We start from the raw sequence: 16,540 nt of genomic DNA on the forward strand, positions 1-16,540 counted from the left end.
ACTTTTGTTTGGGCAATAACTGGGACAGGTGAGCTTCAGGAAATTTACGTAAACTGTTAGGAGTGGTGGCCCCTCCCATACATTAGTCCCAGCAGGAGACCATTGTGACCTCAGTACTGGGTGCAGAGAATGACCTGGGATCTTTAGCAGAGGCAACTGTGGGCATTTGACAGCAATGCCCAAAGTCTGCAGACACTTGTTTAAAGAGTTATTAAGGCGAGCTTGCGGGGGCCGGCCTCGTGGCGCAGCAGTTAAGTTTGCACATTCTGCTTCTCGGCTGCCTGGGGTTTGCTGGTTCGGATCCTGGGTGTGGACATGGCACCGCTTGGCAAAAGCCACGCTGTGGTAGGCATCCCACATATAAAGTAGAGGAAGATGGGCATGGATGTTAGCTCAGGGACAGTCTTCCTCAGCAAAAAGAGGAGGATTGGCAGTAGTTAGCTCAGGGCTAATCTTTCTCAAAAAAAAAAAAGACGAGCTTGGAATCCTTTCCTTCCACCTTACGTGATAAGATCCATAAAAGAAGTCTCACTTTCTTTATTCTTTCAGTTTTAAAATATATGACTGATGTTCAGGTAGGATGTGGGTGATATCAGCTCAGAGAGATGTTGCCTAATCTTGTGAGGGGGTTAGTTTCAGGATTCATGTACATTTCATATTTTCTCCAAGTTTAAAACAGCTCCTTGGCCAGAGTGGGCATTCACTAAGTGTAGAAGACAGTTGTCTTCCTTTCAGTCTTTGACACATAGCACCTTCCTTCCTTGACTTTGGTCCCATACTTTCCTCTCGCTTTTCTGTCTCTTTCTGTTTTTCTCTATTCCCCTGCCTGGATGCTCTTTCTGTTCCTGCACCTTAATTCTAGAACTCCCCAAAGCTCAATCTTTGGTCCTGAAATCTCTCACAGAGCTCATGCCACATATGTGTCAGATATATTCTCTGTCCTTTTGACTCACTTGAGCAGTAGGCCTCATTTCCCCAAGTGCCTAAAATATTCAGTTCCTCTTAAATGCCTGTTGACTCCTCAGAATTCAACATGTGCTCAACCAAGCCCATTTTCTTCTTTCCCAAATTAGCGTATTTTGGGTCCTTGTTCCTGTCTGTGCTCCTGTTTTCCTTCAGCGTCCCAACTTGGAATCTCAGAAATGATCTTTGACCCTTTCCTCCATCCTTTTTTCTATAAATCAGTCATTGAACTGCCAGTCTAGCGTCTCATTGCCTCCTGCTCAGAACTCAGTGCCCTCCTCCTACTTTTTTCCTGCTTTATCTTAACTTTTTTTTTGTTGTTAGGAAAGATTTGCTCTGAGCTAACATCTGTTGCCAATCTTCCTCTCTTTTTTTTCCTTCCCTGAGTCCCAGTGCATAGTTGTATCGTTTAGTTGCAGGTCCTTGTAGTTTTTCTACATAAGCCGCCACCACAGCATGGCAGTTGACAGACCAGTGGTGTGGTTCTGCGCCTGGGAACTGAACCTGGGCCGCCGAAGCAGAGCACGCCGAACTTTAACTGCTAGGCCATCAGGGTTGGCTCTGTCTTCACTTTTCATTCCAAAGTAAGTGAGAAGAGGCTGTGTTGTGTTGAGGGAAGACCACAGACTTTAATCTGAAGCTCAACCCACCTGTTTTCAAACCTTAGCACAGAGCAATTCACCAGCCAGGCAATTTAAAGTGATTTAAATTCTCTGAACAATGTCAATTTCAGTGTCTGAAAAGTAGGAGGTTTAATGCTTATGTTACAGGATTGTTGTGAATATTGTTGTGATAGTTGTCCAAGTGCCTAGCACAGTGCCTTATATGTAATAACTACCGGAGAAATGTTTGTTGAATGGTTGAATCACGTTTTGTGGCATGCTGTGTCATACAAATTGCAATATGGCTTAAGAAAAATAGTGGCACAAGATCTAGTGTTTGGGTAAAGTAAGTGGATTTTATAGTATTTGATAGAAAGAGGATATGCTATTGATTTGTAAAAGTGTTAGAGCGGTTAAGTGGAGCCGAGTTACTAGTGGTGGCCAAGTTACATGATAGGAGCTCTCTCAAGACTCACTTCCTTGGAAGGATAAGTGGGAAAAAGAGATGTGCATGGGGCCAGCCCGGTGGTGCAGCGGTTAAGTTTGGACGTTCTGCTTCCATGGCCCAGGGTTTGCGAGTTCGGATCCTGGGTGCAGACCTATGTGCCACTTATCAAGCCATGCTGTAGCAGGCGTCCCATATATAAACTAGAGGAAGATCGGCATGGATGTTAGCTCAGGGCCAATCTGCCTCAGCAAAAAGAAGAGGATTGGTGGCAGATGTTAGCTCGGGGCTAATATTCCTCACACACACAAAAAAAGAGATGTACATAGACTTGTATTCATGCATGTCAATTTATATTACACATTCAAAAATTCCTAGAAATAGATGGAAAGACACATGTCTTCAAGTGATAAATAGTAATGTTCAGGCATCCTAATTTTTAGTATGAATTTCTTTTATTAACTCAGTGTCCCTGGGTAAAGCTTGATCTGAGCGGCCTGTCCTCATTGAAGTCAGTACCAATATCCCTTTCTTTTTTGTTGGAGAAAAAAATATTAAAGTAAAAAAATATATGTTTTCCCGCCTTTGGGAGAGTGCAAGAGGAGAAGGCAGTTAGGTACGCACACCTTCCTGATAACAGGAAGTTAGTGTCCATTCTACCTGGAACATGGCTCCACAAAGTGGGGGGATTATCTTCTGTGTCAATACATGGTTCCTACCATTTAGTGATGGTTTGTCTGTTGCTAGCAACAGTGTTTTGCCCAGTGGTATTTTTTAGGACATAGAGCTCAGGCCTCTGCAGTCTTAATACTTGAAACCCCAAATCTACATTGTTGCCTCAGAAGGTGTTTGGCAGATTAATATTCTTGCTAGTATCAGATATTGAGTTCTCTTTGAACATCCAACACTTCCTTGATTTTGAACATTTAGCTCCTTTTTAGAACGAAAGAAGGGCGTAATAAATATTATAGAGGAAACTAAACGTAATACTTTTTAGAGCTTTGTCCTTTTAGAATTGAAAAGCTCTTAGAAAAAAAGGAGAAGAAATAGCTGAGAAGGGGTGAGTTATCAATAACCACACTTTGAAATCTAATTACAGACGTTGCTAGTGGTGGTTGCTGACGGTTACGGGTGTAAAAAATGAAATATTTTAAGCAAGGGTTTATTTATACTCAAGAGGAGACTGATAGGCTGTTATTGTGGGAAACCAGTTCCGTTACAGTAGCCAAATATGGTGCAGGTATGCACAGGGAAATGCACAGTGAAAGGGCTGGTGCAGCAATTTGCCTGAATTCTGCTGTAGACACTCACTTTGTGCTTCTTGCTTTTCTTTTAGTTCTCTTTTCCAAAGTTGACCCTTTACCTTCTCAAAATATGGCCTTTCCGTCTATAGAGTGCGAAATGACGGGTATAGTGTTCAAGAACCAGTTCAAGATTCAGTTGAAATGATGATTCCCTGTTTCTACTTTTGAAACATTTTAAGTTTCCAAAAGATTGTTATATTCAAGTTGTGGGAGGCATAACTGCTTTCAAAGTTAGATTTAAACATGGACTCTCAGATTTTTGGCACATAGATAATCTCAATCAAGATTAAAAATTTCATGTAAAATATTATTAAAGTTATATTTATAATTTTTATATTTATAAAATTAAAGTCGACCAAAATATCAGCAGGCAACTGAAAGCAATGATCTTGTTGTTGGTAATGTCTCAGACATACGATGATGGCGGGCATGCAGGGGGAGGGCTGGCAACCAAGGGGAAGTCCTCAGTCATTAGAGGAAGTGAGCCTGAGAGATTTTGCCCTGGTGGGCTTTTCAGAACGGACCAAGCAGGAAAAAGGAAATGGTTCTTTACGGATATTGTTGTTGTGTGTGCATGAAGACAATTAACAGGCAAGCGTCGTATGCAAAACAGAAAAAAAGTTACTCTGCCTTGAATGAAAGGCAAACATGGTACGCAAAAAAAAAAAAAAGACGAAAAAACAAAAAAACCCATGAAAACAAAATTAGGTGAGATATCCTGTGAAAAAGGAAACTTGCTTGGCTAAAGTAAAATAACTATTTATAGGAGGTCACGCACTAAGCACGGACAGGGCCGCCCAAACAGGCAGTAACAGTAACTACTGCATGCTTGTTCGGTCCCTTCCCTGGCAGAGACGCACAACAGGGTGAGCATGGGCTGTTCACACCGTGAAACCTGCCCTGCTTTCTCAGTGGCCCTTTAGATGCACGCTGTGACATTTTCTTAATAGGTTTGTGATGGTTAATGATTTCGCATCGTTATTTCTGTTACTCTTTGGAAACCAACTAGTAAATGGAGATGGTGATCCCCAGGTATTCATCTTTTCCCAGAAGATGGGAGAGAAAAAAGTCATTCATGTGATTATATGCCCTAGTCCTGATCCTCCAGATTGGAAATAATTACTTGGTTTGTTTGGGCCTGAATTTATAGCCCAGCCTGGTTCTTCTCAGCATGCCTCCGAGTGGTCATCTTTATTTTTTGTTGGTATACGTTTTCAACGAATGAAACATGAAACTGTATTTTAAAAGTGGCTGAAGTTTTAGCAATTAGGAAATAAAATAAATAACTAAAGCCTAGCCAAGCACACATATGCTCTTTCTGGTCACCTCCCCAGTGCTTTGCCACATTAGTGGCTGGGTAGGGTTAATGTTTGTATTTAGATTTAGTGTTGGGCTAAGCACTTTTGCATCTATAATCTCATGTATCGTGATACTACCTATCAGGTATTATTACCTATGTTTTATAGACAACAGAGCCAGAGAGCTTAAATGACTTACCTAAAATCATATAGATGATTTGTGGGAGAGATGAGATTTGAACTCAGGTCTTCTAATTCCACAGTTGGTGACCTTTGTACTGATCGATTAGGTGCATCTGTTATAGGAGTCTTTCTATAACTTATTTTCTAAGTGAATTCTATGTTCTATTAATAAGTGAACCCATATACTAAAAAAAGTTATATTCCAGTAGAATTAACAAAATATAAATGATGCCCTGATAATAAAGTCACATGTAAGACTTTAGCATGTTTTATTGTCACATACTTTAAGGAAAATAACTTTCTGATAAACCAATGTCAAATGTCAAATACCAGCATTAAGTCTGAAAATATGGATATTCATAAGTGCCATAGTCAAAATACATTAAAATAAGTCTCTAAAAGGTAAAACCACACAGAAGTGATTGGTTTGTGAATTCCTTCATTTAGGAATTATGTTAAGTGAGGGATAGTGGTACTTGAACTTAGAAATTTATCCTGCAAACTTAGACTATCAAAAATGTCCGGATTGTTGTTTCATCTTGAAACAAGGAAATAAACCATAAGTCTAGTGGGAGACATTCAACTGAGAAAGATGGAATAAGCAGCATTAGCAATAAAAGGGACTAGTAACACCTCCTCACTCCTCCTCGTGCCGTCCTCAACCCAGACTGGGCAGGGAGAGTGACATGAGGTGCTGGGCAGGCTCGGCTCTGTGATGGCAGGAAGGCTCAGGCCACCATGAATCCATAATTTCTACTTCTGAATGAGTGGCCCTTTTCCCCCACTAATTTACTCTTTTGTAATGAGTGAGTTTGAAAAAAACATTTTTTTTTTTTTTAATTTTGCTTTCAGATGTGGCTCACAGGCCACATTTGAAAATAAATGTTGGCCTTTACCTTATCAGATACTCTATGTCTTATTTTTAAACACGCTTCTCTCGAAGGGCCTGTTTATAGCACGGAGGCCTGCAGGAGACAAGTGGGGGGCAGGATAGTGGATTGCTGCCTGGGGCACTGATTTGCTTGAGAAAAATTGCTGCCAGATGAGTGGTTTCAAAAAGCTCCGGCTGCTGATGTAGTCTTTAGTGGGGATCGGATTAGAGGGTATGCAGTTTCTCCTCTCCTTTATAAATATTTGCTGGAGCGCTAATGGGTTTTTGTGTGCATGTGTATTTCCTTTTCCTTTGGGGAAATTACAAGTAATACAGGAACATCCTGTGATAAAACATATGAAGCCAGGCTGAGAGAATGGGTGGATGAAGTGAAAGAAATGAGCCCCGCGTCTCTGGCATGCTGTATATGACTGAAGACTGGGTATCCGGGATTGTCTACAGGTGATTAACTACATTAAATAGAGGATTTCAGAAGGCATAAATAAATAGGCTGTTCCACCAGCAACTTTTAGCATAAAAAGCATGCATCCCCATCAAAGAAACCACAAATGCTTTCACAAGCTTAAATTTTATTTTATTCTAAATTGGTACCCAGTCTGGAAGAATCCCAGTGAGAATAATCCCGTTTGGTCTCAAATACTCGCATGCTTCTGAATGAGCAGAGCCTCCGTGGCATTGCTTAAGTGTGGGGTAAATGGCTCTCCCAATTCAGCCTCTGCTAATCTGATTTGATGCCTGCATTAAGGCTGTGAGGCTGGGGGTCATTTAGATCTGAGTTTCTACTCGAAGAAACACAGGAAAGCTCTCCAACAGTGATTGTTAATTCTGTGAAAGATAGGAATATAGAAATTTCAGAAAATACTAAATCTTTGTCCCCTTAATCTTCTCATTAAAAGGAAGTTTAAATATGGCTCCAATATAATAGAATTGCCTTATTAACATTTTAATTTACCAATCCTCACCTTATGAAGTTACATATTAATAAATATTTTATAACCACAAATTACATTCCAAATTATTTACTTGCCTCCTTTTAATACTTAGTTCTCTTTTCTGGAGGTAGTGTCTAAGGGGCCTTCTTTTTTTCTTTTGTTCGGTGAGGAAGATTGGCCCTGAGCCAACATCTCTGTTAGTCTTCCTCTATTTTGTATGTGGGATGCCGCCTCAGCATGGCTTGATGAGCAATGTGTAGGTCCGTCCCTGGGATCTGAACCTGCAAACCCCGGGCCACTGAAGTAGAGTGTGCGAACTTAACCACTATGCCACTGGACCAGCTCTTAAGGAGCCTTTCTTGGAGCTTGAAGAAAGCTCTCCCAGCAGGGCACCAGGAAGGCTCTCATCCTGCCCGAAGAGCCCCTCTGGGCTCCTGAGGGTGAGACAGAGCAGCGGGAGGGATGTGAGGGGACAGAAGGACAGGCTGGCAGCCCTAGTCCCCCTTCTGCTGCTCCCAGAGATCAGGAGAGAGTGCCAGGGCAAGCCCATCTCCCCTGTCTTGCGTGTCACCCTAACCAGGGGGAGTGAAGAGCCGGCTGACCCTTCCTGTGCCGGGAACCCCCTGTAGGGCTCTCAGCCTCCTCCCTCCTTCCCTCTTAGAGAAAGCTCTCTCCTCCTGCTGCCTCTTTCTGAAAGTCACTTTCTTTGTGGACCTGGGCAATGGGGAGAAGACACGGCCGTATCTTTTCTTGCTAAAACCTAGTCACCAGGTAGTGGGTACCTGCAGCAGGAGAGATGTCAGGGTGGTTACAGGGGAGCTACCCACATTAGAAAGGTTCTTTCCTGAGCACAACACCTGCTTTTTCTTAGCCTATTAGCTAGAGATGCCCCTTGGCTAGCCAGAGGCCTGCCCCCTCCTGTGGGGGAGTGGAGGAGTAAAATCTTTCATTAAACTATAACCTACATAGAAAAAAGGGCACAGGTCATAAGTGTACATCTCAAGGCGTTTTCACAAATAGAAGCACCCATGTAATCATTATCCAGATGAATTCTTTTTATAGTGGTATTTATTTCCTAATTATAAAAACACTGTGTAGGAATTTTGGAATATTCAGCGAAGTATAGTAAACAAAATAAAAAGCGCTCACTGTACCTACTCTCCCCAAAATGACCACTGATAACTTTTTGGTGTGTTTCCAGTGTGTCTATCCCTCCCTGTCACGTACACAGATATGTGTGTGCCTATAAATACAAGTACACAGTACCACAACCTCTGAAGCTTCATGCATGTGTGCACATACCCAAAAAGTTCTAAATAGTTGCAAATAACATGACATACAGATTTTTAGAAATTTCACTGCCTGGTTGTTGGCTTCATCAGTGGAATGGCCAGGAAATCAAAGGAAACCGAAAACCATCTGTCTCCTTACTTGATAGCAGGAAAAGGGCTCCTTGGGAGGGAGGACATATCCATATGGATGCTTCATAGATTTCATTAATGCGATATTTTCCCGTCTCTCAGAAAACTGAACCTTGATGACAGGAGGTTCAAAGACTTCTGAACCTCTTCGTGCAGAGCCCAGGCGAGACCTGGACTCAGACTTTTCTGGCCACTCTGCAAAACTGAACCCCTCCGGGCTCCAGCTTCGTTTTTGCCAGAAGGCCAACTTTATTTGTTTCTTTTAATTAGCTCTCTCACAGATACCCAAATAGACTTTAACCACAGCAGCTCTCACTTTAATAAGAGGAAGCTGAGTCAAAACGTTGGAAATCGGCCCGGTGGTTTTGTGAGTTGCAACAAAATGATCTTCCCCACCACTACTAAAATGGACGAGAGAGGCCTTCACAGCGCTGCTTGCTTTGGTCCTCACTTAGTTTCCTGCTCACATTGCAGGAGAACAGTTGGTACCAGCATCCCATTGCTATTGGGGCTGCCCCTCTGCCTCCTGGCTGGCCCAGGGCTCAGCTTCTACAGGGGGCTTGATGAGGAGTCCCTTGCGCTGGGAGTTTCCCTCGAACTGCCTATGCCTCTCTATTTTTTAAATATATTTTATTTTCTTATATACTGGGGATTTGAGTTATTACATATAGAGAAACTTTATTGGGCTTTCTGTATTTGTAAAATGTCTTCTCAGATCACTCCTTTCTCTCTGCTTGTGAAAAACATGTTCGCGAACAGTATGAAGTGGCCGGTGTGTTTACGCATGTTCCTGTTGTATTGTCTTTGCAGTCGAAATCAGCTGTCCGCCCTGCCCGCCTGCCTGTGTGGTCTGCCTCTCAAAGTCCTAATCGCAAGTAACAACAAACTTGGATCGCTGCCAGAAGAGATAGGTCAGCTCAAACAGTTAATGGAGCTGGTATGTTACTGATTTTTAACTCGCTCTTTTTTGTTTGTTTACTAATCATAGCTTATCAAGGTGGTCAGAGAGACTTTTTGCTACAGTTGGAGGAGGAGGAGCCAACGTTGTGGGAGGCATTGATAAAGGCGTTATGTAAGGAAAGGAGTAATCTTGGCCTGGCTGTGACACACAGAGTTCCTGAAATTTACAGGTTTCCTGTAGTTTATACTTTCTGAAGTTCACAGGATTTACAGTTCCTGAGGTTTACAGGTTACGTATGGTAGTTAGGTCATTTTTTTTTTAGACTGCTTATAAGTTGGTGATAAATTATGGATAAAATGGCAAAATAGCCTACAAATAAGTTAGTAGGCCACACTCTATGAATGCATATAATTAAGTCGGAAGGAACAGAACGCTCTGATTCTGTAAGGATTTTAGTAACCATTGCCCTAAATTGATGTAACATTAAAATGTGGCCATATCCCCAGAGATAAGAAAGAACGGGTTGTAGATGGGCAGAGATGGGTTGTAAGTGTGTACGGGAGGCCAGGATGCGCTGCTCTATTTCAGCTCTTTTACTACAAATTGAATTACCTTGTTTCTAGAATGGGAAAGAATGAATGCTTTCTAGACTTCCATTGAGCCAAGATGGGTGAACGAAGAGACAAGGATGAGCAATCAGGCTAAAATAGAATAGTCATAATTTATTCTCCAAGCGAGCATTATTCCTTTCCGACCTTGTGTCAAGCAGAGAGCTGGATGTTGTGATTACAACCATGAAAAGGACACAGAACCTTTCTTTAGGTAGATTCCAGTCTAGAAAGGGTGGCCAATACCTCTTCTCCTGTGTGCCAACTCCGGTTAATTTCTTTGCGGCCACCTGGAACACCACGGTGACGGCTTGTGAGGCCCAGGTAGAGGGTGCTGTGATCCCCTAGTCGTGTCTGTAGTGGGAATTGGCTAGGAAAGTGACAGCACCCGTGTCCTATGTGTATGAACTTTGATCTTAGTATAGACATGAGTAATTGTTGTGTAAAGACATTAGAGTTTTAAAAAGGGTGCCTTTTTCAGGACTTACGTGATAGCGATATCTGAAACCTGTTCCAACTAGGTCACACTGAGAGTTGGGATTGGTTATAAGGATGCAGGGGTCTTCCCATCACTCAGCATCAGGACATTTGCTGGGGGATCGTGAGTGACTAGAACAAGACACTGGGAAGTTGTCAAGAACCATGACAGCAGTTTGTTTTCTCGCTCAGCTTTCTGTTCTTCTCTGTACAGTGGAGAGGTTGCCCAGCCCACAGATCCCAAGTTTAAATGTCCTCCAGCTAAAGCACTTAGCAGAGACCTACTAGCATCTCTCAGCCCCAGTTTCTAAGTGAGAGAGGCAAGATCTGGGTCCGGTGTCCTCTGCTGACACAACCACTGATGCCCAAGGCACACAGTCACATTACCTAGATGCGGCTGCTCGGCTGCCACCAGGAGGGCAATTCTGAAAGAAGATGGATATTAATTTGGGCAGACACCGCCTACCCACACAGTCTCTATTACAAGACACGTGTGCATGGGGTAACAAATGGTTGATTCAGTCTTGGAATTGGGAAGGCATTAGAGGGGAAGAGACCTTTGAGAGGCCCTTTACAGAAGTCTTTGTGGGATTTCCTTGATGGAAAAAAGAAGGCGGTGATGGAGGAGGCATTCAAGAGAGAAGGGACAGCTTATGCAAAGGCAAGACAACCCTCCTGCAGAGGCCAGGTGGAATGGGGCTGGATGCTCCCTCCCCTGGCCGCTGCCTTAGATTTAAGCCAGCGTCAACTCCTTCACAGGGCATTTACGGCCCCCACAGTCAGGCCCCTGCTTCAGCTCCAGGTTCTTCTCTTGCCCCTGGTCCCTTCCGTCTCTGAGTTCCAGCCTTCTGGGAATGGACCTTGTTCCTCCTCACTTCTGGACTTTGGGACACCTCACTCTTTCTACATGGCCTGTTTCTTCCTTCTCCTCTTCTCTGGGTTGGTTCTTAGCCAAGTTAGATCTCATTTCCTCCAACAAGCCTTCCCGGATCCTCCAGCCCGAGTCAGTGCTCCTGAGGCAAGCACCCTGTACTTGTCGCGGAGTTTTCATGGAGTCACATTTGTCTTCTCACTTGCCATCCTCCACGCCAGCTCCCCCCACACCTTGAAAGCTGCTTAAGGACAGGAGCTGCGTCTGACTTGCTGTCATATCCCAGTGCCTGTCACCCAATAAATGTTTGCTGAAAATGGAATGCTGCTGTCAAATGGTGGAAAGTGGGCCTGGAAAGGTGGCTTGGGATGGACGAGGAGGACTCCCAAGTGCCGTGCCACGTTGGGGGAATGACTTTATCTTGCAGTCCAAGTTAATTCAGAAGGTGCCATTTTAACTGGTTCCAGAAAACAAAACAAAGCAAAAAATACAGAATAATTCTTCAGATGAAACTGATCTTTACATGCTTAAGAAAAAAATACTTCTTTTGTGAGTCTGATAAGCCACAAAATCCAGGTTTGCTAAAATTTGGATTGGGCTTTGCAGACAATATGCATAGCAAGTTGGTTTTGTTTCCACTTCTCGGGCTCCCTCCCATGGGTGGCACACTGGTGAGATCAGACTTCTGGAACCTTTTGGCAGCCGGAATGTGTTTCTATTCCACTGCACCCTGGGCTTAAGCCGACAGCATGCCATCCAGCAGCTGTGCTTCTCGAGCCGCAGATCTGCTCATCAGTTAATAGGTGGCATATGTGCTGAGGCCAGAAGCCAGCCCCACACCAGAGCAGGGCTTTCCTCAAATACCCTTGTCAGCTGCTGGCTGGCATTCAGCAGAAGTGGAACAGCACCGTCTCCAGCCTTGGGACACACGAGCTGCTGGGTGGTTATGAGGGGCGCCCTGAGCTTTCCTAGGCATCCTGTGCAGAGCCCAGCTCTCGGGAAGTCTGCCTTGCCCCTTATTTACAGCACTGTCATCTGCTAGTCCTTGTGTCTTTTCTCCACCAGCAGTGACCGTTAAACCCTCAAGTCCTAGAATGTTAGAGCCAGCGAGGTTTTAAAAGGCATCTAGTCCAAGCTCTTGACATCTTACAACTGAAGAGACTCAAGGCAGAGAGATGGTGAGTGACATATGGAAGGTAACCCTGGAGAGGCTAACTTGTAACCTAAGCTGAAACAGCCTCGCTCAGTGCAGTCTGATGGGAAGATAATGCAGGCGGCAAATGTGATTCTAAATGTACCGGTAGCACATTAAAAAAAAAAAAAAGAAGCAAGTGAAATTAATTTTAATATTTTTTTAACCCAAGATAGCCAAAATATTATTACATCAACATGTATGCAATATAAAATTAATGGGGTATTTTATTCATTTTATTCATACCAGATCTTCAAAATCCAGTGTGTATTTTACACTGACAGCACAGGCGGATTGGACTAGCGACATTCCTCATGCTCAGTAGCCACATGTGGCTAGAGGCCAGCCCAGCGGCCGGGGCAGCGCTGTAGCCTGTGTTCTTTCTGCTCTGCTGACCCATGTGTACGAGCAAGCTTGATCTTTGTAGAAAGCATTTATTTGTGAGGTTGGTAAAAATTTAGTAAGCTGACATTATTTAAACACAAGGGGTGACTGGCCTTGCTTAAGGTCACAGACTAAAAAAAGATTAGTTTCCATTTGTTCTTATTTATCTTTGATCTTTTTGCTTAAAATAGTAGTGTTACTATAGGTAACCCTATCAGAGGATTTTTAGCGATCCGTTGGAAAAAATTCCCCGGAGAGCCTGAAGTCATTGTAGAATTGCATGAGAGGCTTCTGTTTTGTGGTTACATGGTAACCACCTTGTTAAAAAATTTGGGCGCTCCCCAAGCCTTCAGTGTCCGGTAAGCCACCTGAGTGCTGAGAAACTCTCTCCGCCGATTACGCTCTGAGCATTGTGGAACTATTTTGGAAGAAATATTTTTAAACCTTTCACGTTAGACTCAAGAGCACCCGAAACTGACTTGTAAACTCTTGTTTTCTTCCAAGCATGAGCCGAGCATTCCAGAGTCATCATTGGCTTAAAAAACAAAAGCCCCATAGCCATCTACAAGAAAGGGGTCGTCCTTCCTCATTTTTGAGAGGAATCAGAGTTGGAAAACAGTATCTTACCTTTTTAAATGTGTCACGGTTACCTAAGACTCTTAAAACGAAAAGCATTCCTATTCCTTGATTGGCCTGTCCAGCCATTGAGATTGTGCTGGGAATATGGAAAAGCAGTCGTGCCTCCTTCCATGAAGAAGCCCGACTGAGCTGTCCTTGGATGTATTTCCACATTGTTTCAGGTGCAGGAGAACTTAGGGAATCTTAGCTCCATGGAGCCTGGCCCTCCAGGGTCATTTCTGATGGGAATGATCCAGAATGTTCTGACCTCCTTGGCCACTTTGAATTACTTTTATACGGCTTGTTGCCTCAGAACTGTTGCTGCTTGAGTATGTTGCTTTGTATCTGTGTCTTCTTTCTATCAGGGAAAGAAACAAAGCAGTGGCATTTACTGAGCATCTACTGTATGCCAGGCACTCTGCTAGGTACACGACATGTATTATTTCATAGACTCTCTTTTTTTTTTTTTTAGAGCCCATGCATTTTTTTCTTCTTTCTTGGTGAGGAAGATTCGCCCTGAGCTAACATCTATTGCCAATCTTCCCCTTTTTAAAATTTTTTTTCTCCCCAAAGCCCCAGTATACAGTTGTATATCCTAGTTGTAAGTCTTTCTAGTTGTGCTTCGTGGGACGCCGCCACAGCATGGCCTGATGTGTGGTATGCACAAACTTAACCACTCGGCCACGGAGCCGGCCCCTCATATACTCTTGACAAAAACCCAGCACGGGAGGTATCATATCTACATTTTACAAACAAGATTGAATTTCAGAATTACTCAAAGCCGTGGGGCTGTGAAATGGTGGAGCTGGGATGCAAAGCAGGTTTGTCTGGTGAAAACCCACACCCTTTCTGCAGCACAGTGCAGCTGTGCTGATGTGTCCTCATCTAGGCTGTAAGAGTCTCATGGAGAGTGGCCCTGATTTCTGCCTGGTTCTACTTGAAGTGGTTTTCCCACCAAAGTCGTGGCAGGCCATGACCAGCTGACAGTGAATCGGAGAATGTTACGAAAATAGGGTGTGGTCCAAGTGGGCAGCGTCTGTCTGAAGGTTTGCTCCCTGAGGAACCACAGCCAGGCAGGAGCGTCAGTAGACTTCTCTTGTGTTGACTAAACTTCATTTCACTCATTTAAACCATGCTGACTTCTTGGAAACATGGTTCTCTAACTGTCAATCACACCTGAAGGATGAGGTATGTTCAATAGTTGGTAAGAGATACTGTGTGAATGTCACATGTTATAATTAACTGACGTCTATGAAGACAGACACACTAAGTTAGAACACAATAAATTTGAGAACCTTTTATGGGGCATTTGCCAAAGATCTAGGGGTCTTCTCGTTGATTGTGCATGCTGACATGCCGGGGGTCCAGAGGTCGCCTGTCTCTTATTTGGTTTTTCTCCATGCTGTCCTCATGCAACTCATGCAGTGTATGAAAATTGCATCTTCCGGGTATGACCTTCTTGTAAGAGAACACAATAGCACTGGTTCAGAAACCTGTTTGTACAACCAAAAATCTCACAGAGCCTGACTCAAGTAATAACTGATGGGAAGGCGTATTGCCTGGACCTGACTAGACACACTATTTTTAATCCTTTTTTCATGAACTGTTTGGATGTGTGGAGAGTTTGAATTCAGGGACTGATTATAGACATGGGCTGTGTTGGGCAGCTTCTGAGGGAAATCCCTTCTTCCTTATCTTCAGGCCTAGCATTCCAATCTCCGAGGTGGGTAGAGTGGAGACGTCCATTCATGTGTCTGCCATACGCATTTGTCCATTCGTGGTCTCTGGAGATGGCTCCTCACCTCTGGTTTCTGTGAGACAATCGGAAACCCATGGCTTGTTCAAGGCTCCTTTGTTGCTTCTGTCTCTGCCTTTCTTATGGGGTGGGGTGTTTGTGCAGATGTGGAGGAGTGTGAAGTAAAGTTTTATACCAGAAAGAGATGCTCAGTAAGTGTTGAGAGGTAATAATTTATCAAACCAGAGGGTGTTGGAAAAAGTTTCAGGTTTAAATGAACATATTGATTTTTATTTTAAAAAGTTCTTATGGGGCCAGCCCAATGGCATAGTGGTTAAGTTCGTGTGCTCTGCTTCAGCGGCCCAGGGTTCACAGGTTCAGATCCCAGGCGCGGACCTAGCCCCACTGGTCAAGCCATGCTGTGGCGGCATCCCACGTAAACTAGAGGAAGATTGGCACAGATGTTAGCTCAGCAGCAATCTTCCTCATGCAAAAAGAGGAAGATTGGCAACAGATGTTAGCTCAGGGCCAATCTTCCTCACACACACAAAAGAAGTTCTTACTATAGGCGTTGAGGTTTTTGATTGCTCAGAAATCAAAATTGACATTAGTACTCAGTTAAGATCTATATTTCAAACAAAATCTCTTCCTTATTTCTGATGTGGTAGATGGATTTTCCTGATTTTGGAAGGAAATTAGAATTATTTAATCTTGCCTCTTCATTTTATATGGGCACAGAGAGGTTAAGACATTTACTTAAACTTACACAGTGAGTCATACAGAAGACATACTCGAAAAAAGGGCATGGTCACGTAATGGGAGACCAGTGTTTAATACCTTGTGTTTTCTGTCAGGATGTTTGCATTTCCTCCAGCTAAATAAAGAGCTAGATTTATTACAAAAATACAACTTAAGCCCTAGTTTAACCACACGAAGTTGTTGAAAACCTGAGAGTCAGAGCGAGGTAGCCTTGAGAACACCACATACAGGTCCACGGTGTGGCCTGGTCTTACTGCAAATCTTCTCTCACCAAAATCATCTTGGCACTGTATTTGTGTTGGTTTTCATTAGAGGTCACTTCTTAAAAAACACTTCAAGTCTTTTTTAACAATGCTGTTTTCTGAAAGTGAGCATCGCCCAGTTTAATAATCCCTGAATTTACTCTGATGCTTTAAATCTTTGTAATCATTGCGCTCTGAAGGTAAGTTAGCAACTAGCACTGAACAACAGAAATGTGTTAATCTCCAGTGTGCATTTAACACTTCTAGAGACTTCCTTTATTGCCTGCAAGGGCTGTGAAGAAATGAGAATCTTAACTTCCACAGTTGTTCTTTTGATTACTTAAAAGCAAGTTGATTAAACCAGTGAAAAATACGCATATTTGGAGTTCTAGTTAGAATTCTCTATTTTGTTTTTTATCTAAATGACAAAATTAGACTGGCTGGTCCATAAAAACTTGACTTTGAGTATTTGTTGTTCTGATAAGAATTAGATTCACGTCTGTATCAAAAAGCATAGAATTACTATTTGTGAAATGTTTATGACGATTGTTTTGGACTACCTGTATATTTATAATATTTTAACACCAAATGTATGGTAATTTGATTTCACGGTAGCCTGGAATAATTCATGTGTAAGACATAGCTTAAGGCTAGTAGACAAATCAGGAGGGACTCATGTGGCTATTCAAAGACGCCACTGAGTCTGGAATTCA

At 43.0% G+C, this 16,540-nt stretch overlaps 1 protein-coding gene across 1 annotated transcript in view; it reads left to right on the forward strand.

Moving 5' to 3' along the window:
• LRCH1 (leucine rich repeats and calponin homology domain containing 1) overlaps nucleotides 1-16,540 on the forward strand; it is a 191,563-nt gene that overhangs the window by 101,122 nt on the left and 73,901 nt on the right. Inside the window, exon 3 of the mRNA XM_046664360.1 lies at nucleotides 8,851-8,977. Coding sequence (XP_046520316.1) covers nucleotides 8,851-8,977 — 127 coding nt within the window. The remainder of the gene's footprint in view (nucleotides 1-8,850; nucleotides 8,978-16,540) is intronic.

This window comes from Equus quagga, chromosome 6 (genome assembly GCF_021613505.1).
Source record: "Equus quagga isolate Etosha38 chromosome 6, UCLA_HA_Equagga_1.0, whole genome shotgun sequence".
Classification (NCBI taxonomy): Eukaryota; Metazoa; Chordata; class Mammalia; order Perissodactyla; family Equidae; genus Equus; species Equus quagga.